Raw genomic sequence first — 25,067 nt, forward strand, 5'->3', positions numbered from 1 at the left:
TTGATAACTTCAGATAACCTTAGATAGTGTACGTTATATGAAACTGAACAAATACATTGAAAACTAGTGTGCCTGCTGCCCGCCAGGAAAAAACCCCTTTTCTTTAGGAGGAAACCTGATCCCTCTCGAATGCAGAGCCAGGCACATAGGAACCTCGAGGGAGAGAGGTTGTAAGCTACATTAATGCACTATTTAGACAAGCTATCTGTAATGATATGTATACAGTATATTTCATAAAATAAAATTAGCACATGTTGGTAGCAGCGCCAGTCTAGAATGATTCCCCAAGTAAAATCCCGCCAACACACGATCTCGATTCTGATGTTGCCATGACAACTGTCAAATCTCCGGCGAACCGGGAAAACGTAAATTTGCTGCTAATCTACGAACCGCAGCAAATAGCAAGTTTTCCCTATTCCCTACATCAATCAATCAATAAAACACAACTTTCCACTGGTAAATGGGGCACTGGTTGCTGCACCGGATTAGATTCTAAAGAACGGGAAAGCAAATATATTCTATGATTAACAAAATTAATAAGTCAAATTCCTAGCGATTTGGAGACGAGTAGACGATGATCAATAGAATCTTCCACATAACCATCCTTTGCTGACTCGGACCGCCATCTACCGTGACGCTTCCAGCATCGGTCGGAGACCTGTGCATTAGCAGCAGTGGTGGCACCGCCTGCCCGAAATGAATGCAAACTAATATTGGTAGAATCTGAGACAAACTCTTTCAAAAGGTTTAAAATTGGTTCTCTGGCTCTGGTATAGCTCAATGGCTTGACTTTCCGAATAAGTTTAATTCCAGACTTAACTTTAACTAATGGTTTAAATAAATAATCTGAAGTTGCTTTAGAGGTATCAATATTTGCAAGTAACATATACTTTTCTAGGGTCATGACTGGACAAGTTACTTTATCAGATCGTGAGATTACTACTTCATCATCTTTTCTGTATTGATCTGTCTTGCTCTTATTAACATGTATAGTTAAGTGAGTAGCGCAAATAGCAATATCTTTAATAGTGAGGTATGCAAGCTCACTGAACCTGAAAAACCCGGCAAATAGCAACAATGCCATAGAGATATCTCTACGTATTAGTAATTCATTATTGTCTGCATATTTCTCACAACATCTTGTTAGGGTATCTTTAGAAATAGGAGTTTTCTTTGTCACCGGTTTTGCATTTTCCCTTTTGGCCCCTTCAATAACGGTTTTAACAAAAGGGTTAACCATTGGATTGGCAACTCCAGCGATATCATGTACCCATTTCAATGCAGAATAACTTGTTTCTATAACAGAGGCTGACGTGCCGATAGAGGATAAATGACTAAAGAACAAGGCAATGTCAACAACAGTAGCTGGAAAAGGAATTAACTTGTTATCCTTGGAAAATTCAATCCAACGCTTAAGGGAATTACTATAATTAACAACAGTTCCACTGGCTTTTGCTGCCAGCGTAGTTCGTTTCAGCACATCAGCTAAATGTAAAAGGTGTGGGTTTCCACTGGATTTGGCCCGTTCCTGGATGTCTGCCCAAATGCCATGATTGAAGAGGTTCAAACCTGCGAGACAAAATAGGAAATATATGTGCAAAACATCCACATTGAACAGTAAGGTCTATAGCAAAAATGTCCCAAACCTAAGGAAGTGGTGTCCATGTGGGTGATTACACAAACTCTTAGTATAAAACAGAAATACAACTCGGATCTACCACCTGGGGTAATGTCAATCGAGTAAGCCACCTGTGGGCTACATACCATAAGCCGCCTGTGGGCCACATATGATAAGCTGCTTCTGACCTGCATACCCTAAGCCACCTGTGGGCTACACACCACAAGTCACCTGTGGGCTTAATTCCGGCATAAACTGAGCTGCCTGTGAGCGGTACAACCCAATACCTTTGAGCAGTGTAACATAACAATTTGGGCAACCTGAACTGGGCCATCTGTGAGCATCATGATAAACCCCATCCTCGAGGTAGTTTACTACACGTCAATCTTACGAAACTATGCTTCTGATGTGAAATCGTCAATCTAGCTAGTTAAGACTCTATGCATTTGTCACATAGACCTTTGGTTGACAGACAAAATCCCCTGTTGCTTCTTCTCTCTTGAACATTCTGCCAATTGACATATACTGCTATGAGCTTGAAACTGAGTGGTTCACCATGAAACATGGAGTTGTATGTTCTGCCTCTAACAGTTGCCGCGGAAACGAATTCTGGTATACCCACCCAGTCTGTTACACATTTGGCCAAATGACTGCCATCGGGGATAAACAAGGCCAAAACGTTGCTCCTCTCCACAATGGAATTACTAGTGCCCCTCTTGCTTTGCAAATCTCAAAATGTTTCCATGTCCTGACAATTTGATTTGGTGGGGAAACCACCCGGTTATTCTCTCCTTGCCAGTTAATGGAGAAGGCATCAACGCCCTCACAACCCGGGTTCCAGAAGCGAGAATTGAATCGATTGCACTTGGTGTTGTACCAGGTGGCAAATCGATCGATGGTGAAAGGACCCCAGAGAGTTGAAACCCATTGGAAAATATTAGGATGAATTCCCCAATCATCCACATCTGTCCATTTACTAAGATAGTCAGCAAGTTGATTCTCTTCCCGTGCGACCCAAATTGGTGTAATTACAATGTGATACTTTGCACAGAGATGGACAATATCCTCAACAACTGCCTGCAAGTGTGCGTTCATGCTTCCCCTATAAATTATTCGTATAATGTTCTGATTATCTGTATGCCACTGTACCACATGTCCTTGCAAGGTACTACCGATAGACAGTAACATGTTGTGTTCTGCTTTGAGCTCTCGCCAAGTGGAACTCGTGGCTTTTTCATCACTCGCCCATTGTCCATGGCAAATTAACTTCCCCTTGTCTGAGACCACATAACCCCCGTAACCCTGTTCTGAGGCATCTGAATATACTACAGAGTCAAAACTTTGAGGTTCATTGAACAATTTCCTGCCATTCAGCGCAGTAACATTTGTGTCCCAAAAATTTAGTTCTTCTATCACTTTTGGGGAGCAAGGAATAATTGATTCCCAGGATGTTCTGCTTTCTATTGCATAATACATATGTCTGCTGTGTAGATAGACACTTGGTCCGATGGCCTGTGACATGGAAACTATGCTGCCTGCAACTTGTGCTAGGCCTTTAGCTGTAACCCTATCTGGGCTGGTCAAAATGACTGAAAGAGATTCTTTAAGTTAAGCCACCCTGGATTCAGTAACATACAATTGGTTCTCTGACATATTAAATACATGACCAAGCCAGGTCTGAACTAGCGCTGGCTACCAGTTGCACTTACTGACGCTCAAAACAAACCCTAGTTTGCAAAGGCCTGTCTCAACTACTCTGGCGTCTGTCGATGCAGACTCTAATGAGGAGTTGCCTCCTAAGCCATCATCCAGAAACATGCATACTTTTATGCCTGAACTTCTCCAATGACTTACTGCAGGTTTGAGAAGTTTGGTAAATATGCACGGGGCTGTGGACAAGCCAAATGGTAGTAAATTGAACATAAAATATGTTAGTTTACCATGATAACACCATTGAAAACCCAAATAGATTCGATGAGACTCGAAAATTTCGACATGATGGTAGGCACTTTTAATATCAAAGGTATACAGGTAGTAACTCTCGCCCAGTAGTTGCTGAGCTGCGGTTATGTCTTCGCACTTAAACTTGTATTTAAAAAGGTGGGGGTTTACACGGCGTAAATCTAATACCAACCGTTTTTTCCCATTTTCCCCCACCGATACCGACAAAGGATTGACCACCCATGGCTGACTGTCAACAATACTGACACACTGATTGACTAAGAAGTCATCTATGGCTTTGGAAACAAAATCACCATTATCAAAAGCGGACTTGTTATTCCACAGGGCAACCGACTGGGGGATTGTAAGCAGCGGTAGTTTGTAGCCCTCTTTTATTATGCTTAATACAGATTAAGTGGGCGATAACTCTTCCCAAGCATGCAAATGCGTTTTAAGACGGCCTCGAACTTGATCAATAGGAGCAGATTCACTTTCAAGAAAGTCCCCTTTATCAATAGACGAATTGTCTACTTCTTCCCCCGGTTCGCCCTCCTGAAAACTAACAACACTACAAGTGTCATTACTTTGTGAGAAAAATTCTGCATTGAACAAATTCATATTAAGGTTACTTAACTTCTTTCCTTCATGTGTTTGAGCAACAGCCAGTAGGGGGCACTCGCTCCTCCAATGACCTACTTTCCCACAACTGAAGCACGATCCGCTTCTTCTGAATGGACCACTGAGAACAGGCCCTCTCATAGTACCAGCTACAACAGATGAACGAGGGAATGTGTTTCCAGGAGAAGCGAATTGGTTAGAGGATGAGCTGTTAGTATTAACTGGTCTTGGGAGTCTACTAAACGAAGCGCGGCTCTTCGTCACTTTGGTAGCACGTGTTTAGGCTATCTTCCTCTGTGCTTCTTTCTCGGCTTTTTTCATCTTTTTTGCGTCGTCGTCGTTATCTGCTAACTCATTGTCTAAACATTCTCCCACTGTTTTCCACCCGTATTCTGAACGGTCAGCCATTAGAATGAGCTTCTGGCGCCCGTCTATTAGTTCAATACCTTCGTCTAGCTTGGTAATGCAGGCATCTTGTTTGTGAGCTAAGATGGCTTCCTTGGCTTCTGTGACAGCGGCTTTGACCTTCTCATTGTGTTTATATTGCTGTGGCCCTTTTTTCTTGAATGACCGAGGTTCAGTGAACCGCATCCGTTTTAGTTCGTTCATTTGGGACTCGTGGGCTTTGGCGGAGACGTCTTCCAACTGCCGTTTCATGCCTTCTATCTTGGTGTCGAAGATGGTCGACAACTTCTCAAGCATTGTAGCTTGTTGACGCTCAATTTCAGCTTGAACCGTCGCGTCCATGGTATTTGATGTTGGCAGTGTTGATAGACTCGATTTCTCCTACGTCTTTGCTCGAACGGAATTGATCTAGCACTGATTTTGACAATTTGCTGGGCTGCGGAATCTCAGAACTACGCAGAAATAAAATTAGCACATGTTGGTAGCAGCGCCAGTCTAGAATGATTCCCCAAGTAAAATCCCGCCAACACACGATCTCGATTCTGATGTTGCCATGACAACTGTCAAATCTCCGGCGAACCGTGAAAACGTAAATTTGCTGCTATTCTACGAACCGCAGCAAATAGCAAGGTTTGACGTGTATTTAGTCAAAACATTTAATGATTTATATCATGTTTTCAAACATTTAACAACATGAAATTGAGCGTAATTGCATAATCTTAGCATAAAAAAAAAGCTGACCAGAGATCTAGTTTAGTTTAAAGCCGATACATGTAGACGCAGTCATACTACCACAGAGTAAATCTTGGTTTTAATGGATGGTCTGTGCACATAGTTTCATTGCGTGACAAACATGAGCACAGACCTAATATCTTGGACAAGACTCTACCAAGTGTGCGTCTTCGGGCTTCAAAATTTGTTTACCTGCAACTATAAATAATTGAATCGTCGCTCTCTATCATGCAGTCAAGTTATCTCAATTACTATGGCCGTATGAATTACAAGTATGGTTGAATCTGACAAAAACTACGATGTTTCGTGCAAGACCCGTACGGTAAGCTTGTTCATTGTGTCACTTGGTAAAATATGGTCGATGCGATGATAACAGTTTGGGTGAGAAAATAGGGATAAAACCCCATCTACAGCCACTGGATTTACAAGGTGAGCGTACAAGATTGATTTTTTTATTTAATAGGATGCTAAGAAGTAAGATTTGCAGTTCCGCCTCAAGCTCCCGAGGCCCGATGGGAGCACGTGGCATGACGTAATATGACACCAAGAACTAAGATTTGCTTGGAATTTTGGGTTCCACAGCAAAGACTCTAATTCGATTATTTGCAGTTGTTTACACCTCGAGGTAGCCATCTTCCCGAAATAGAGAGTGCATTTTTGGTGTAGTAATTGAAAGCCCCAAAGTAATCTTTATATCCTTGAAAAGAAGAGCATTTCCACTAATCACAACGTTAATCTCAAGCGATTCGGAGTTAAACCGCGTAGGAAAAACGTGTCTTGAAAAAATGCTCCAAAATTAGATTTCAAAACCATGAAATATTGATGATTTTAAACACAAGCCTTGAATTCAAATTAGACGAAAAATCCTGGTTTTCGGCTTGAATAATTTGCCAATACCTCCCACACAAATATACAAAAAGAAGAAAAGCGAGCTTGCTTTTGCACTTTTCAGGAGCGAAGTTCCTGTGTTGATATTCGGCACATTAATGTCCACCATTTTGTAGCGGTTCGCATCTTGTACAATTTTTGCAATGTTTTTCGAAAACAAAAAAAAGCAGATCTGAACAAAACAAATATACCACATTTATTAATTCATCATGGGGTACCTTTGAGCGAAATATGAGGGAAATCAATTTTTCAAGCATCTGCCACATTTTTGTGATTTCACGCGGTCTTCGGGGACATTCTCTCTTAATACCCCTACTGTAAGTAAATAACTTCCCTGCCTGGATTGGCGACGTGGTAATTAGTCATCACATGTATTCAAAATAACAAATTTCAGCGCCAGTACTAGATAAATCAACTCGATATAACAAAATCTAAGATACCTACCTACGTGAGAGATATTTGATATTTACGGACATGATACTAATTACCAAATACCGTGCTCCACGTGGAATTACTATACCACAAGGACCGCACCGCCTCTCGTCTGATCGACAAAGTTAAGCCTGAAGAGAAGACTGATCATCCCAGTTATATACACAGCGTAAGCAGTTGTGAAATTAAAGCCTGAAAAAATTCAGGCCTGAATGGAATTCGAACCCATGACCTCTGCGATACCTGTGCAATGCTCTACCAACTGAGTTATCAAGCATTGAAATAAACTTGAACAGTGTTACAAGGAAGCGCCAGTGAGCCACTCGTTTTCCCTTTCTCTCTACATTTTGTAAAAATAAAAGGCACAAACAAGACAAAAATAAAAGGCACAAACAAGACAAACACTTAAGAGTTCTCTTATATAGGAGGACTAAGGGGAGGAAACAGTACCTATGGGTTTTACTAAAACTATTCATTACAAAGCAAAGTCTTGTCCATTGCTTCTGGCGCCATCTTGTTTAGAGAGGGAGAGGGGAGGGGGGGGGGGGGAGGCAAGCAAGGTAAGAATTACAGTCACTATGTGAAGAGTTGGAAGTTTGATGCCCAATAATAAGGGACTTTAAATTTGAGTACGAGTTCGAGATCGCGTACGAGAACGACTTTGCTATTCTAGTATTCTGGCTCCACATTATCACGTCACCTACCAGCATTTTATCCTTTGAGCTACCTACTCTACCTAAACCAACATGAGGATCAAAGGCCCTAAAAACTAACAACATTGGTTTAAACTTCGGAAATTGAATTCGTACTCAATTTCGTATTCGTAGTTCAATAGCAGATTTACATGATATCGTTATTTGACAACGACTACCGGAATTCCTTTCCGTTTTTTATTTTTCTTTTTTTCTTTTCTTTTTCCACGCAATAAGCTTAAAAATAGAAAAAGTGAAGGATTCTGGTCAATTGAAGTCAATGAAGTTACGCCACTATGCAAATGTGCTATTTAAAGGACCCCAATTTCAGCATAAACGTTTTGAAGTTATTATTAGCAAGAAGACGAAGATACTCAGAAGAAGCTTTTGATGATCAAATTTAATTTTAACATAACTAGCAAAGCCACGCTATCAAACTTAGCATACGTAAGCGTGCATCATAATGCAATGTGGCATGGTCACGTTCGTATCAAGAAAACCGGCTCAACATTGATAACAATAGGTATTGTTATAAGACCTAAAATTGGTCTTATATGGTCATTTTGAACAATGGCGGTATAAGCTTCTAAATGTCCGCTGGAGTTTTTGAAATTTCCGATTACCATACGAGCGCGAAATTTACACGATCGGAAAGACTGAACGGAAGACAAATTCTCCTGAGGGGAGATGGTATTGGTATAATCCTGTCGGTGCAAATAGTTGCGCTGGGGTGGCTGGTGGGGTGGCGGTTGTACACATTTATTTAAAAGTGAAAGTAATTTATTTCCATTGGCAATGCTGTAAAATAACTGATTTATGTTTTGGTTGTGCATTTTCAAGGTATGATGCACTTGGAAAGTTCGAAGAGCATTCAAGAAAGTAGAGTTGCTTTCGGCTGCGCCTGAAGCATTTCTTACGCTTCTTTAGTGCTCTCCAGACTTCGTGCGTACATCATAACGTGATGATATGAGTCAATTGTTAAAGGAAGTCATTTTTGTGCAATTTCGCAATCCCAATTAAAGTCACAAACTCACTATTCGAACTCTTATCTCAGTTCAACTAGAGTCTGGGAAGGGAGCCTCGTATTATTATCCAAGTCTGGAGGATCCTCAACACGATGGTCTTGGAATGTAAAATTAATAGCCTCCTTTTCGCGCGAAAATATCCTCGCCACATGAACAGAATGAATGAATGTTTTTCGTTATGAATGCGTTATTTTCTCCAATATATGCTCCGTGTCCTTAAGGGTAAAGTATATTCGGAAAGAGAAGATATTTAATGCTGCGTAAATTATCGATTGGGAATTTGTTTCTCTAATGGAGATTTTCCATACAGCGAGACATCTCTCAAAAGCCGCTAATTCAATTATTGTAACTTCAAATTCATTCTACGGATTTTAATTAGAAGAGAAGCTAAGTTTGATTCACTATTTTTATGCAGACACTAACATTAAGAAGATCCGAGGACTTTAATTGGGCCATCTGAATATCTTGGATTACTTTGTTTCTACAATCAGTCACCAGTAAGTTCCGTGTCTTTTCACATAACAGAAAATCATGTACTGAACAACACGACAACTGACGGCCTGTATTTCAACTGGAGAAAGGAGAAAGTGAGCACTTCTACGTAGTATCAGGGCTTATCATTATTATTGTTATTAATTGTTTATAGAGACTGCCTTCCTCCTTTTTTAATAATTAAAAAGCATGCCTGTTAAGCACAAAATAAAAAAAACAAACAAACAAAAAAAGATACCTGTTAAGCACAAAGGGAGCCGAGCAGATGTCAGTTGTTTACAAGAGCTTACGAGGCCAGTTCAAGAAGAACACAGTCAAGGTTTGTATCAGTCTCGTTACGTTATTCTAGAAAGTCTTCCTATACGAAATTTATTTATATCCGAAAGAAATAATGTTCAGGACTATCTAGCTCCCTGACGACGTTTTTTTTTTTTGTTTCGTAACGAAGACTTTCGGTGGAGTTCAGAGAAGTGTATTCTTTTTGAAAATTCTTATGTTTTAATGACGTTTCCGCCAGAGGACGGTCTAGAATTGAGAAGAATCAGATATCTATCATAATTTGCAATTAAGACCCCCGTCTTACTTAAAAAAGTCTTTTAAAACACAATAAGTATTTGTTAAAAAAAGCGACACCTAAAGGAACTTGAAAAAGTTATTTTATGTCTTTAACCACATTTTGGGAAATTTGCGCGTAATTCTTTCCGTAGATTAGACTCACGGCCATTGACGAAAATAACATAGAGCAGGGCGTATAATTTTGTTTCAAGTGAAAATGCATCTTGGTCATTAGGATAGAAATGAGCTCTATTAACTTATGTATCAACACCACAAATTATTCGCATTTTCTCTGTATTGGTTTGTAGCATTTTGACACTTTTTTTCGGAGAAAATAAAACTGCCCTTTTAAGAGAAGATGCAGAGTTACGGAAGAAGAGCCAAAATTTTATCAAATATCTAGTAGGTGAAGTTTGTGCAGCCGAACAACTTAATGAAGCCCACGCCAAAAGCATTGGCTAAGTAAATGTAGCACCCGCAGTGTTTTCCAAACTCTATTAAAAAAACGCATTAGTTAAGTCAACTTAAAAAGTCTTCCTTTGCCGGTGGTAATTATGTCTATACGTTTGATCAATTCCATCGCAAACTTCTGATGTGAATAATCAGATATTAAACTAAGAAATACGAACTTTAAGTAGTCTATCACTTGCAAAACCTCTCACGTGTTTCTTTTTGTTGTAAAACTCAGAATTTTCTCAGATACCTGTAGCAATTACCCATTGCGAAGATTTATCGCGTATATGGAAAGCGTGGGGGTACACTAGCTTTGAAAGTCACTCCGATATTATATATTCGAGGAAACCCACAGTTTTTATTGCCCATAAGGTGTGGTCGGCGTAAACTTTGCCGAAACGTTCACACAGCTTAGTTAGAAGTGATAAATTGAACGATAACGTTTAACTTGCTTGATTGCGCTTTTTATCCTGTTATGGATAATTTTGCGTTTTGAGTCATCAAATCATTTTGGCTAAAAGCCAGCAGCAGAACCAGGAGGGAGGGGGAGTCTCTAAGCAAAACATTGGTTGAGTCATCACTGCCAGTGTGACGTCACGTTTCGCTCGGATGAAATTAAAAATGTTGCCCAATAGGTGAAGTACAAGAGGTTGATAAAAATGCGGACTTTTGCTCCGATATTCTGCCCCATTTGCTTAGGTTCGTTAATATGTGGTTTATATGACATTGAGGAATCTTTATTTGGTACTTTTTGTTAGCCAAAATATTCAACAAGTTGATAATTTGATCGAGAGCTTTCTGTTTTGAAGCCAATTTGTCGAGCAAAACTGTTAGCTGATTGACCTTTCGAGGGCCACTGCATAGCGAAGCGGAGCACTTTTGACACAAGAGCGTACCTGTTAAGCACAAAAAAAAGAAAAAAAAAAACCTGTTAAGCACAAAGGGAGCCGAGCAGATGTAAGTTGTGTGCAAGAGCTTACGAAGCCAGTTCAAGAAGAAGACAATCAAGGTTTGTATCAGTCTCGTTACGTTATTCTAGAAAGTCTTCCTCTACGAAATTTATTTATATCCGAAAGAATAATGTTCAGGACTATCTAGCTCCCTTATAAAGACGTTTTTTTTTTGTTGTTGTTGTTGTTTTTGTTTTTGTTTCGTAACGAAGACTTTCGGTGGAGTTCAGAGAAGTGTATTCTTTTTGAAAATTCTTATGTTTTAATGACGTTTCCGCCAGAGGACGATCTAGAATCGAGAATAATCAGATGTCTATCATAATTTGGACTAAAGACCCCCGTCTTACTTAAAAAAACTCTTTTAAAACACAATAAGTATTTGTTAAAAAAAGCGACACCTAAAGAAACTAGAAAAAGTTGGTTGAGTTGAGTCATCACTGTCAGTGTGACGTCACGTTTCGCTCGGATGAAATTAAAAATGGCGCCCAATGGGTGAAGTACAAGAGGTTGATTAAAATGCGGACTTTTGCTCCGATATTCTGCCCCATTTGTTTAGGTTCGTTAATATGTGGTTTATATGACATTGAGGAATCTTTATTTGGTAATTTTTTGTTGGCTAAAATATTCAACAAGTTGATAATTTGATCGAGAACTTTCTGTTTTGAAGCCAATTTGTCGAGCAGAACTGTTAGCTGATTGACCTTTCGAGGGCCACTGCATAGCGAAGCAGAGCCCTTTTGACACAAGAATAGGAGGTTCGACAGAGGGTATGCTTGGCTTCTTGTATGTGGAATTTCAGTTCTTCAGTGCTCGTGGTTCGTCTCATCAATCCCTTCAAAGCGTAAAGACTGGCTGTGTGGGAAGAACAGCCATGTTTCAGATAGGTCATGGACAAAACACTGACCCCTAGTTAATGGACTACCCTAATGGACTACCCTAATGGACTACCCAAATGGACTACCCTAAAATGGATTACACCTAAAAAATACTATTTCAGATGAGTGGTATGTTAAGAAGCTACAATTATATACTTACGCTGCACGGAGGATGCTTTTCTTTTCGTTCCGCTTCGCCTTCAGCCGTCATTTTGAATAACTATAGTGAATAAAACAACCGCTGTACACAAAAAGCGTAGACTCAAATCAACTTAAATATTCTGTGGACAACTCAATCTTGCTCCCATGTGATTCAGTAGCTCAGTCTTTCTCGAACAGACGAAATGATCTTCAGGATGTTACTCATGATTTGTTTTGCTTGTTTTGTGCCGAAAGTTATGGCACAGAAGCAGCTAGTCTTCTGGTTTTTTCCCTGAGTGTATCAAAATGAAATAGAAATGGGAATGAGGATAAAGCTATGGGACAACACGAAATTCCAACGACTGCGCTGCAAAAATTCAGAGTGGAGTGGAAGCGGTGGTATTCTTGGCTGGCCTGGACTATAATTATGTTGAAATTTTTGTGGTTTTGCGAGATTCAGTATAAGGTAGTCCATCAAAGCTTCCTCCTCCTTTGTTACTAGAGTATGGACCAATTTTGAAACAGTACACTTGGACAAATCATCAACAAAGTCGCTATTAAACTCACTATGCCACAACATCCCAGAGACTGTCCCTTTAGCAACAGCAACAACAACAATAACAACAACAACAACATCTTTATTTTCTAAATAATTCAGTATAGTTACTCAAAATGGCGGCTGAAGGCGATGCAGAACGAAAAGAAAAGCATCCTCCGTGCAGTTTAAGTATATAATCGCAGCTTCTTAACATACCACTCATCTGAAATAGCATTTTTTAGGGGTAGTCCATGTGGGTAGTCCATTAGGGTAGTCCATGGACTAGGAGTCAGTGTTTTGTCCATCACCTTTCAGATAGCCAGATTAGGTAAGTTTTCTGTCTTATTTCACCTTTGTCGTACTACAGTTTACATTTAGAGCAATATCCGTAATTTGGTCAATATTTATGGTTTGATTAGTCATTCGGTTCTATTTTATTTTGTTTTATTTGAGAAAAGAGAAGCGTTAATTTTCTTATATGCTACAATTGTAGGTCTGCAACAAATATTATACATAGTTGTGTTACATGAAAAACTCAGCCCAGTTCCTGACCGGCGGCCTAATTGTGACTAGCTTTTCCCTGATTTTAGTTTGGAATTCGATATTTTAAAAGTTGATGAATGCTGTTAATCCAACAGATCCGACAGAATCTATCGATTTGCAAGGTCATGATCTGCCAAAAGTCCCCTTTTGTTCATCTAAAAAGATGTGTCCACTGAAAACAGGTTATTAAAGACATTTCGGTTTTTTTTTTTGCAGGGAATGTCACTGCAAGGAACATATCATAATGCACAAATTCCCTCCCAGAATGCCACACTGGGCAGCACTTAGGGATTCTGATGAACATTTTCCCTTTGAAGGCTAATGCTCCCCCCCTGGGTGATCAACTGGCCCGAAGTTTTTAACTCATCCTAGTTTAGATTTTTTTAAAATTTCACCTGTCAAGACATACATATGAGAGTTACATATTTTTTTCATATGTTCAATCATGCTGTCAAATTTACAAGTTCCTGCTTCATTTTTGCACCCCCTTAAGCATTTTTCCACACGTCTTTATTAAACTCTCATTGATTATGACAGCCCAAGATATTTCCTTTAAAGGAACCGAGTACTAGAAAGGCTTACCTCAGCTTGATTGCCAGGATAAATCAATTGACAAGTTTAATTTGGAATTAATTTGAGATCCCAAATTTACGATAGTTTCACTTAATTGGTATGAAGTTAAAAAATGTGACTTTTCTGTTACATCAGCAACTAAAATAGATGCCACCAACCTTATTGACTTTAATACCATACTGAAGAAAAAGCTAGGGTGGTCAAATTCAACCATTTTTACACAAGGATAACTAAACATTGAGCTGTGAAGACACAAAACTGAACAAAAGAGGGGAAATTCTCTAGAGCTAACATCAAGGTTTTCAGCACTGACTGCTATCACACTAACAACAAATAAAACCACTAACAATGGATCAGGCAGGGCATGTATGGCCATATATGGTACGAATGAGAGCATAGCTCCTAAGCACACTGGAGGATAATGAAGCTTATGGACCTCCGGAGTCCGAGGTAGAAATATTGATTCAGTCAAACAATCATTCCTTTATTTGGTAATGCAGGTTTTATGAAAAGTAGCCTACATTCGGTGTCCACTCTGTGGAAATTATCCATTTCCGAAAAGATAGGAACAGATAATGTCCAAGGACAAATATTGAGCATATTTTTAAAGTCAAATGAAAGCTATTGTGTTTATTATCCTTCAAATATTTTTGGTAATGTGCAGAATCTGCTTGAAGATTTGAAAATAGGGGAATACCACTCCACTGGAGAATATTTCCCAGATGTAGCTGGAGCATTTAGTGATGCAATTAGACAAAGACATGCAAGCAACAATATTTGATGGATTAAATGGCACATATAGTCATAATTGAAACTATAGGCTGATGTGGACCTGTGAAGAGCAGGAGATGATTATAAAAGCAGAATTAATAAAATGACCTAATAGGCATAAAACTTGTTTAAATTAAAACATTTAATAAGAATAAATGTCTGATTGTCTTTACAGCATTTCTGCACTCTAACACTTAGCATTTGCTGTCATTTATTTTGAGTGCTATGCTGCTGTTACATGTCACGCGTCACGCGGGTTACATTTACCACAAGGTATCGGAGGAGTTTGAGGGATAAGTGGCTGGTAGAAGGAGTGCAGCACCGAGGCCATATTCAGAGGCGTTAACTTGAAGTACCACTGGGGCTTTGACATCAAAATAACGGAGATATGGAGCTTGAGACACTAACTCTTTTGCTTGTCGGAGAACTTTTGTGTGTTGGTCAGCCCACAGGAATTTCTGATCAATATGGGTGAGATCGCGGAGAGGACGTACCACCTCACTGAGGCGGGGGCAGAACTTCGATAAATAAGTAATTGTGCCCAGGAAACGCCGTGTGGCTGCTTTGTCATGAATTTGAGGCATGTTCAGGACTGCATTGACAATCTCATTGCTGGGCTTTAGTCCTTCAGGAGTGAGGGTGTGACCCATGAACGGCGCAGAGTAGGTCTCTAACTTGACTTTGTCGGGATTGAGCTTTAGGTGATGCTGATAGACGCGGTCCAGGAGCTCAGTTGCTGTGCGGTCATGATCATGGGTGGCCTCTTTTAGTGATGTGCCCCGACTTATGACGATGATGTCATCGGCAATGTTGACAACCCCCTCCAAGCCACAGAGAACATCATGAATGCGACGCTGGAACTCCTCGGGGGCTGAACTGATGCCGAAGGAAAGTCGATTCCAGCGGTAACGCCCTCAGGGTGTGTGCATAGTAGTCAACTTACGGGACTCCTCTGTCAGCTTAATTGTTTGAAAAGCATCTTTAATATCAAAAGTTGAGACAATCTTAGCCTGATGAAAACAATGAAGGTTCTCCTCCAGAGTGAGGATGGGGTATACTGGTCTGAGGATAGCTTTGTTTATAGTCTGGGAAAGGTCTAAACAAATGCGAACTTTGGCAGGCTTAGTTGCTGATGGTGGGCGTTCACGTACCACCATGTTTGATGTCCAGGGTGTGGGTTCATTCACTCTGACTAGTTGACCCGTGTCGGTCAGTTTGTCTAGTGCCTCTTTGATGATGGGCAACTTTGGTGCAGGGTAGCGATGGGGCGCAGCTTGGATGGGCTTAATAGTAGGATCAAGTGTCAGTGAGTAAGGTTCTCCCAGTTCACCCAGCCCCTCAAATAAATGAGGATAGTTAACTTTAATAGAATCAAAAGTCAACTCACCGAGAGGAGGTGAAGAAGGTGTGGAGGTGACATGGAGTTGATTTACAGTGTCGGCATCATAATTTAGGATACCCATGCGAGTACTATCAGCCAGACCCAGGAGGGGTGCATAGTAGCTTTGTGCAGTTATAACTTGAACCATTACCTCATAGATTTTGCCTTGGCGAGTACAATGCAATGTGGTTTGACCTCCAGTTGGGATGATGGATTTGGAGTAGTCAAGGAGACGAACACTGGAAGGTTCAACTTTGACAGGAGACATTTTCTGTAGATCTGTGACGTGTATGGTGTTATATGAACACCCAGAGCCCACTTGAAATCGGATGCGGCGAGTTGCTGCTGGCGAGGGAGTTGGACTAAGATCCAGATCCACAAAGATACCCTTGGGTGCAGACTGAACCTGCGCTACGTCGTGAGTGATGACATAAGCGGTGCTTGACTGAAAGCCTGTGTCTGCCTGGTACACTGTATTAGCAGCGGATGCTCCGCAAACTTGTTGCCAGTGGCTTCTTTTGCCGCAACGATGGCAAGTATCATTAGCTGCTGGGCAGTCACGACAAGCAGCGTGTGGTGTGCGACCGCGCCACAAGCAGGTAGGAGAAGCATGAGACTGTGAAGCAGGGAGACCATGTTGTTTGAAGGGACGGCGAGGAGTTCTGGGCTCGACGGCATTGGGTGTGACCTTGTGTGCTGCATCAGTTGTTTCCTCGTTTACTACGCTGGATTCCTCAAGCTGTTGTTTAGTGATGGCTGATTCAGTTTTGAGGCCAGCATCAAAGTCCCGAGCCTTATTAATGACTTGTTCAAAGGTTAGAGAAGCCAGGTTCTCCCGTGAGATGAGATCGCTGCGAAAATACTTGAAGGTGTCGTCAGGCCAATTACAAAAATGTCTCTCTGTAACCTGTCGTCGACTACTGAAGGAAAGTTACATTTGTGGTACTCTAGTCGCACTACAGTATGCCACTGTTTAATACTCATCCCTAGGTCCTGTTTTAAAATGCGAAGGAAATCATGAGTGCATTGGATGATGGGTTCTTCGCCAAGATGGTGGCTGGACAGTTTAGGTAACCATTTGGCAGGATATTGTTTATCTCCATCGGCGATTTGGGAGTCGATGGTTGCGGTTAGTACATCCCATTCTGCCTGAGGGAAAGCTCGTCGAAGAGCCGCCATAACTTTAGGTCGTTTCGTTTGTATCCAGTAGTCGTCGCTATCCACATCTTTAGAGGGGTTGATGTAGTCTTCCATGATGCAATAATCCCTGAAATTTGTAATGAAGAATTTGAAAGCTCGACGGCGATCCTCTGAGCTGGCGTCAAACACAGGTCGATCCTTACCCATGATGTCGGAGGAGAAAAGAGTCCCAAGCAACGATGAGTCGATCGAAGAGCGGTGAGAAGAGTAGATCGGTGAGTTCGGAAAATAGTCCAAACCGCGATGAGTCGATCGATGAGGGAGAGACGGCGAGTTCGAAGCGTTTATAGAACGAGTCTTAATATAATCAGTCACGAGAGGCCAGGCTGAATCGTTGAAGCTTTGGGTTCTTCATTTCTGACACCATTTAATAAGATTCAAGAAGACCTCACACATTTCATGAACGTATATCAATTATTTAATGTTCATCAAGATGGCGGACCAGTTGAGCACATGGTTATTGGACCATGACCAAAAGGTGTTATGGGTAAATGTAGCCCGCGTGACGCGTGACATGTAACACTGCAATATATATTTAGTGACATTTAGTGGAGGGTTGTTTTTTTGTTGGAACATAATGAGAACTTCAAGGGATGAAAAGACTATAATACAGCCTTGAAACTCTTGGAGGCTCAACAAATAGGAGCCATTACAACATGGCAATGCAGGACCGTTGCAGCATCATTAGCCTATTCCAAACTCTCGGTCTCTTTCTCTACAAGAACTCGCTTGTTGCTCGGCCACTTTTTTCGATCGTGCCCACCGATCGAGAACCTGGAACAGGCTACAGCATCATTCAAGATGTGGCATTGTTCAGGAATAAGCCAAGTTATCAGGTTATGACAAAAGATAAATAAATCATACAGCACAATTGATTTCACCATAACTGTAATTATATTTAAATGCTATATATTTTTACACCAAAATTGTAAGTGGCAAGACGAAAACCAAAAACAGCTTACTCAGGCTAACTCTAATTTGAACTTTGTTGTAAGTATGTACGAAGTCACAACACTGAACACCACAATTGCTGTGGACAGCAATAAGTCAACAGTTGCAACGAGACAGGAAAAAAAAGCTAACAAACCTTCACAACAAAAGCCAACAAATAAAGCTGCTGTACGATTAAAGCCAACAAATATGACCATACAGCGGACACAATTAAAACGCAAAAGGCAAACGTAGTTGAATTCAAAAGTCTGATAACTACCACCAAAAGTTCTCCAAAACATACAAAAACCGATCACATCGCAAGGAAATTTTGGTGGAAATCAAGAAATAAACAACATCTCAACACTCAAACGGATTGATGAGAGGAACGGCTGGTTCAATCGACACAAAGATACACGCGGATTAAATTTACACTATCAACGCATGAAATCTCCTATTAACAAGACTATTGGTAAGACATTTAAGAGAGAAAACGCGAACGTTGACCTCTCTCATCCCGTTTTCAAGATGGCGGTCCCGCCACTTACCCGCAACAAAACTCAACAAGGATACACGATAACGCGCGCACAAAACCAAAACAAATAATGCACACAGACAAAACGCAACAACAAACTGTACACACCTACACTTAGTTAGCGAACAAAAGCAATATTAGGCCTGGTTTTTTTTTGTCTTTCTTAATCTCTGTTGCCCTTCTTCAATGGCGTAATCTGAATAAGCTACTCGAAGTGCTCACTCGTTGCTATGTGACGTCACACTGGTAGCAATGAGTCGGTCACGAATCAATACCGGAAAACAATAGAGTCACCCCCTCCCTCCTGAGCAGAACAAATATCTTAGCAGCTGGGCGCCATCACTACCTGTCTTCGCCCAATACGAAAAATGTTTGTTCAAAACTAGACACCAATGTAATGCAACAAAACATAATAATCCCATTGTTTATGTAAAAGGCCTTTTGAAACAGTTGTTCTCATCATCAGTTATCGTAGACACGTGGCAGGAGGCGTATAAGAAATGAAAAGAACATATTTTAACTAGCCCAAAGGGCCATATTCTGATAATTAAGGAAACAAACTATACTAAAAAGCTTGTTTATTTGAAAAGCTTTCAACATAACTCGAAAACCGGGCCTTTGCCTATTTTGACAAACACAAAAATAGAAATTTGACCTAATCTATTATCAATAGAAAGTGAAGCAAACTCAATGGTTGCTATACGTAGCAAAGAATTGTAATTGGTTCAGGGAAGTCACATCACTGTCAATTAAACTTGAATCAAGCGCCGCTTGTCGTGGTATGGGGTTCGTAACGAATAACATATTTCATCGAGTGAGACTTACAATGTTTATGAAGGGTGCTGAGACTACGCAGTACGGACTGGAAATCATCTTTAAAACGTTATAATTAACATTTTCAATTACTATGTAATAAAACAATAGAGTTTATGTTCGCGGGCATAAATATGTTTTGGGCCCGACTCAGACTCATTTTAGCCTGCGCCGCCAGGCGAGGTTTAAAATGAGCCCTGTGAATGGCCCAAAACATATTTATGTAAGTAATATAAAACCTTTATTCAAGTGCCTATGTGCTTAGCCTAGATAGACTAATTGGGAACACTAGTGAAATAGCAACACTAATTGACATACGGTACTCATAAAAATTTGAATATTTACAGGAAGATGATGAAAACTTAACTTCCAAGAACATAATCTCTATTACTATTATTATCACTCTGGAAGGCATCGAGAAAATAAAAACTGAGAAAATGATAACAAAACAGTTTGAACAAGCACAAGAGCGTTTACAAGTTGAATGGCTTTTATTTTCCTTTAGTGAAAATACACAATACATCAACCGAAGCTGGCTAGAAATTGCAAAATCTTGCCATCTGAGTTTTCAAAAATTGTAGAAGGCATGAAGGGAAAGTTCGGTAAAGCTTATTTGTAAGTGTTGAAATGAATAATTGTACAATTGCTAACTGACAGTGTGGCATGACTGGCTGAACTGAGTGCGTTTGGCTTGAAGCCGCAAAACTTACATGCTCCTCGCCACCGGTCAGGGAGCTACTACACGCGATACTGACATCAGAAGCTTCTCTTGACAGAAACGGACGACTAAGAATGTCCGAACAAGCACGTACGATTGTTTGATTCTCACTTTTCATTGGTTTATTTCAGCGAGCTAAAATACATTAATTTTGTTAGTCCCCCAAATTCTTCATTTTAGCCTGCGAAATGAGCCACAATGTCCGACAAAGTGTTATTAGTAATATAAATTTGTCGGCGATACAAATTGCGTGAAGATTTCAGCGTTGTTAATTTTCCGTTGTTAACATACTCTACATATTTATCGAACCAAACAAATCGAAACGAAAAAAACTTGAAATATGCTAGGAATAAGGCACTCAAGCGTAATTCCAATTTTGGTTCAAAATTGTAAACATTTCCGTAAGATATGTTGACCTATGTTCCTGTTCGACGTTCACAGCCTGACTAGCCCCAGCTCCTCACCCCCTTGCGATTACTGAACCAACCGGAAGTGTATTTTCACGTTTTCAGATGGCTAAAACGCATGAAAAAAACAACGATTTCCAATTTTATTTTTCGATTCCCATATCACGATCTTTTGTAAATGCTATAAAGCAAATAAAAGAAATATGTCATATTCAGAAAAAGTTTTGTGACGGCCCCTCCACTTTGCTTTGAATTTCAGTACTTTTACCATATTTCAACAACTACAGGCTTTTTTGGTGACACACTAAAAAAAACATTTGACCAACGGATTTCGTGCTTCTAAACTAATGTGTTTCTTTCAGGGTTTTAATAACATGCTGAAAAACTTAATTATCCTCGTCATCTTAAGCACTGCAAAGCTACACAAAGCCCTGGAACACTGCTCCGACTCAACACATTCAGTGTATGGACACGGCCTACCCAGTCACGTGATTTCAACAACAGTTTCCTCCAGTCTCTCTGAGTGCGTCATGATGTGTCGAAATGAATTCCGGTGTAAAAGTTTGAATTTCCGTCTGAAGGATAAGTCATGTGACTTAAATGATGCAGACAGATATACTCACCCAGAGGATTATGGACAACAGGAAGGATCCGTGTATATGGACACAAGCGTAAAACACAAAAAGGTCGGAGCCTGTATAGGTTTATTAATTAGTAGAATTCTACTAGTATACTAATGCAAATGCTGCAATCTGATTGGCTGAGCTACTATACTATCAGCCATTATAGTGCAGCAGCTGTCGGTAGTCCACGAAATGCGACGTTTTTATCGCTTTTCCGAAGTTTTGAAAGAATGTTTAGATGTAAATGGAAAATTAAATTCCTGAGAAGACTAAAAGAAGGACATGAAATGGATTCATGACTTTAAAAACTTGAAATTATTGAAAAACCGGTGCGCGCGCGTAAACAACCGCAAATTTACCAAGGACAATTCAATACGTGCGATTTTGTTAAAGGGTAAAGTTCAGTAATGCGTCGAAAAATATTTGGAAACCATTATTTGCGTTAATTTAAGTGAGAATTCTACTAAAACAATTAGATTATTCACTCTCGATTTCTATGAGGCGATAGTTGATTCGGCCTTCGGCCTCATCAACTATTACCTCATAGAAATCTCGAGCTCGTAATCTAATTGTTAATTATAATAATAATAGTAACAAAAGTAATAAGAAAGGGTTACGCTATGCGCCCTACGTGGTTAACGCTTCACATCACTGCTTAAGATACCGTCGTTTTTCTTTAGAAGGGTGGTTTCAAGTCTTGCGCGGAGATACACCAGGAATTTCCTCAGACCGAAAGTGGTTATTACTGGGTAAATATTGGAAATAGAGAAGCCCAAGTTTATTGTGATATGAAGAATTATGGTGAGTACATGTTATCATATTAATTCCAGGTCGAAAGTGTAAGCTGTGTATAAACTTAATAGTAGGAAGATCTCACTTCTGAAAACATGTTAAGTCCGGTAGGCGTACAGACGACAAGCATAAACACAGCTTACTTGTCCGCACGACCTCCTGCTATGGTTACGTTGCTAGCCGTCCTTTAAACACCAATTTGCAAGGTAACAGTTAACAATGGATTTTCCTAATTGCCAGGTGGCGGCTGGACTTTGGCTGTGAGTATCAGCTCCAAGAATAACGATCATCTTCAAAGAAATGTCAACAACTGCCTTAACTCAATACTGTGTGTGCCTTTTGCTGATAATAACATTACTGGTCGGAAACTAAGCGACGAGGATATACATAAACTGGCACAAACTGAAGGTAGAGAAACATGGCTACACTGCATGTGAGAGAGACTGAAAATGATCTAAAACAGCAAAGCAGCCAACGGCTAAAGCTCCTCCTCTTTAAGGGTAAAGGAGTAACAAATTCGTGTTCCTAAAGTCCTCTTTTTGCTGAATTCAAGCTGCTCCACAAACATCACTAAACGAACAATTCCTGGAGGGCTCTAAAGTACTGTTTTGACATATTAGACTTAGCATCTCATATGCACTGTAAACCTCAAATATTTCTATTTTCTAGGAATATTTAGAGTCGATGTGTTGGTTACTCAAGTCATTGTGTTTTACCAGGTATGGAATGAAGGCTTTTTGTATTAAAAGGAACTGTATTAAAAATTTGATCATATAACAGATTCCTTCTTTCTTTTGAATTTAAGATACCAAGTGGACCTGAAAAGTTCGACTCTTCTTGTGCCAGAGGAAAGTAAGTGCCTTGTTTGTTGGTTTTGTATTAGTATATATTATACGGTTTAATATTAATTGCTGGTCGATCGTTCTCTATTTTGCTATTCCTAGCTGTGCTTAAACCTTTTTCATAAGCTGTACTAAAAGGGAGACGAGTATATGAAAAACGTCTACTTTAGTAGCAAACAAATCCTTTCCCATGCAATAAAATGTTTGCCTTGAATATTTAAGTGCTGGTGATATTTTCAATTGTGAAAAGAAGTAAGCAGTTTGAAAAAAAAAAAAAAATCCAGTAAACAGAAACAGAATATTAACCCGACGAAGATGCGTTATCAACTGAGCCGCTGATCTGTAATGATACCGATCTCGATTTCGTAATTTCCTCTGTCATTTTGGAAAATCTAAAAACTCTGGGCAGGAGCTTGGTTACTGTCAAGTTAACTAAGGGCTCTAGATCTAGAAACGTTTCCCTTTGCGTCCCTGTTTCAGAGAAATACTTTCCTCTTTCATTCCAGATGTCCACCCATCATCATTTCCCACTCTTACCCGTATGAGTGGGAGACCAACAACTGCACTACTACTGATGTGGGATATCGCATTAGCAACGGATGTCATAGCGGTAAGCAGGGATGATCAACTAATGGCCAGCCAATAAATATTTGGACAGTATTGTTGTACAGTACCTAGGGGCACGCAACGACTGTTTTCTCTGGAATGCTTTTAAACGCTGTTTTGGGCTATCTAGAGTACTTTTAAAGCTATGTAGGTAAATTTTAGGTTGTTTAGATAACTAAACAGATAAAAAAAATTATTTGTTTAGTTATCCTAGGGGAACTTGAGTATTCTCGAATTTATTAGGGCGTTTTTGTCCATTTCCCAAAAACCTTAGGTCTTATAGCCTTTCCGAAAATGATAGCTGACCTTTTCTCGGTACTCAAAACGACATTTTGAACAATCTGGAAACAACAGACATTAAATTTCTCATAGCACGAAAGTTCGAAGTGACAATTCTCTTAAGAAAATCAGAGGGGATTAAAGGCCTTCCGAACAGATAATTTACCGAAACGATCCGTTGGGTGTCCCTGAACACCTATGGAAAAATCGAGACTGTTTGGTTTTTGAAGCCTCCGTCCTTATAAGTTGATGAAAAATTGCTCTAACAAAGGCTTAAGGCTCATATATCCTCGCCTCCGCCTGGCGGTTTGGCTGTAAGGAATACAGGTGTAGCCGACTCTCTCAGAACCATGGTCGTTTTACACGTGTTTTATTCTTGAGCCATGGCACTTTGACAATAGCACACACTGTCACTGTGATTTTCTTTAGTAAGGTGTGTGAACACGGCCTGACGGGAATTTAATTAACTTTTTTGTTACCGCAGCATCCTTGTGAATTAATTGACTTCTGATTTCAGTTTTTGATGGACATGATGATGGGGAGTGTGGCTTTTTCTGGCTGTCGTCTCGCTACAGTAAGTAATTAACTTGCCTACCTTGATTAGCGAAATGACAATGACTAATAACATGTATTGAAAAGAACATGTTTTAGTACCAACACTACAGACATTAGTTCGATTTAAAACAAGAAAAACTGAATCCAAGATACTTACTTACGATAGAGAGATTTTGATATTTACGCGCATGATGCCAGTTAAACGGGATGTGCAATTAATCAGGACAGCGTCCAACAGATTCTTAACTGTGAATCATCTACATCTACATTATGGGGCTCTTACAAAGGGAGGCATGCTCCCATCACTGCAAGACATTAAATAATAAAAAATAAAAAGTAGGGTGGCGGGTGGGGGGTAAAAACCTTAAAAATATATAATTAAATATGTACATAATTTAAAAAGATTACTAAGAAAAGTTAATTAAGATTAAAAAATTAGAACCTAATTAAAATTTCATCATTCTAATCTAAGAGCGTTCTTGAATAAGTGATTTTTTTTAACATCTAAAACATCGTTAGATAAGGCGTTCCATTCTCTAATAGTTCTACAATAAAATGAGTTCCTATAGCTTTCTGTGTTCGGAGTTAGTTCGATGAACTTGTCTTTGTGAAAAGATCGAAGTTGAGAAATACGCCTTTTGATATAGCATGGGATTTCTAATGCTGATTCACCATGAATAGCTTTATGAAGTAATGTGAGGCGAGCAGATTTCCTTCTGTTTTGAAGGGAGGGCCATTCCAAATCGTTAGGTAAATTGGAAACAGTTCCAGGTGTTCGCTGCCAACAGTTCTTCACAAATCGAGCAGCTCGAGCAAATCAAGGTATCATGATCACTTGAGTATTTTGCTGTAAATTTAGACCTGTAAATTTGGCTCAATGCAAAGAAAATGCTGACACAATGAAGTTTTGGGAAGGAATAAATGAACAGCCACTGGAATTTTCAGCATCATAGAGTAAATCAATTCTCTTTTTAAAAAGTTCTCAAAAAGAAAACTGCGGGGGAATGGGGAAGGAGGAGAGGATGGTGGCATCCACTCTAACCTACTTTCGCTTTGTACGCCCGCAGGATAAATGCAAGGCGGGAACTTCTCATGAATATATTCGTCCCTATTCTTCAGTCTGGTATTTACACACTGCATTATA

General features: G+C 39.9%; 1 protein-coding gene across 4 annotated transcripts in view; it reads left to right on the forward strand.

Moving 5' to 3' along the window:
* Window positions 1-10,209: 10,209 nt before the first annotated feature.
* Window positions 10,210-25,067, forward strand: part of LOC145500262 (uncharacterized) — a 32,441-nt gene continuing 17,583 nt past the window's right edge. For 2 of the 4 annotated variants that reach the window (XR_014051033.1, XM_081479764.1), the window contains exons 1-7: window positions 19,718-20,912; window positions 21,530-21,650; window positions 21,882-22,049; window positions 22,311-22,360; window positions 22,447-22,493; window positions 22,990-23,093; window positions 23,886-23,942. Coding sequence is in view for 2 of the 4 variants with exons in the window: in XM_081479764.1 (XP_081335890.1) it covers window positions 20,574-20,912; window positions 21,530-21,650; window positions 21,882-22,049; window positions 22,311-22,360; window positions 22,447-22,493; window positions 22,990-23,093; window positions 23,886-23,942 (886 nt within the window). In the remaining 2 variants the exon portion in view is untranslated. Of the gene's footprint in view, window positions 10,861-19,717; window positions 20,913-21,529; window positions 21,651-21,881; window positions 22,050-22,310; window positions 22,361-22,446; window positions 22,494-22,989; window positions 23,804-23,885; window positions 23,943-25,067 lie in introns of those variants that run through there. The other 2 variants (XM_081479765.1, XR_014051034.1) reach the window with 2 other exon arrangements.

This window comes from Orbicella franksi, chromosome 10 (assembly GCF_964199315.1).
Source record: "Orbicella franksi chromosome 10, jaOrbFran1.1, whole genome shotgun sequence".
Lineage (NCBI taxonomy): Eukaryota > Metazoa > Cnidaria > Anthozoa > Scleractinia > Merulinidae > Orbicella > Orbicella franksi.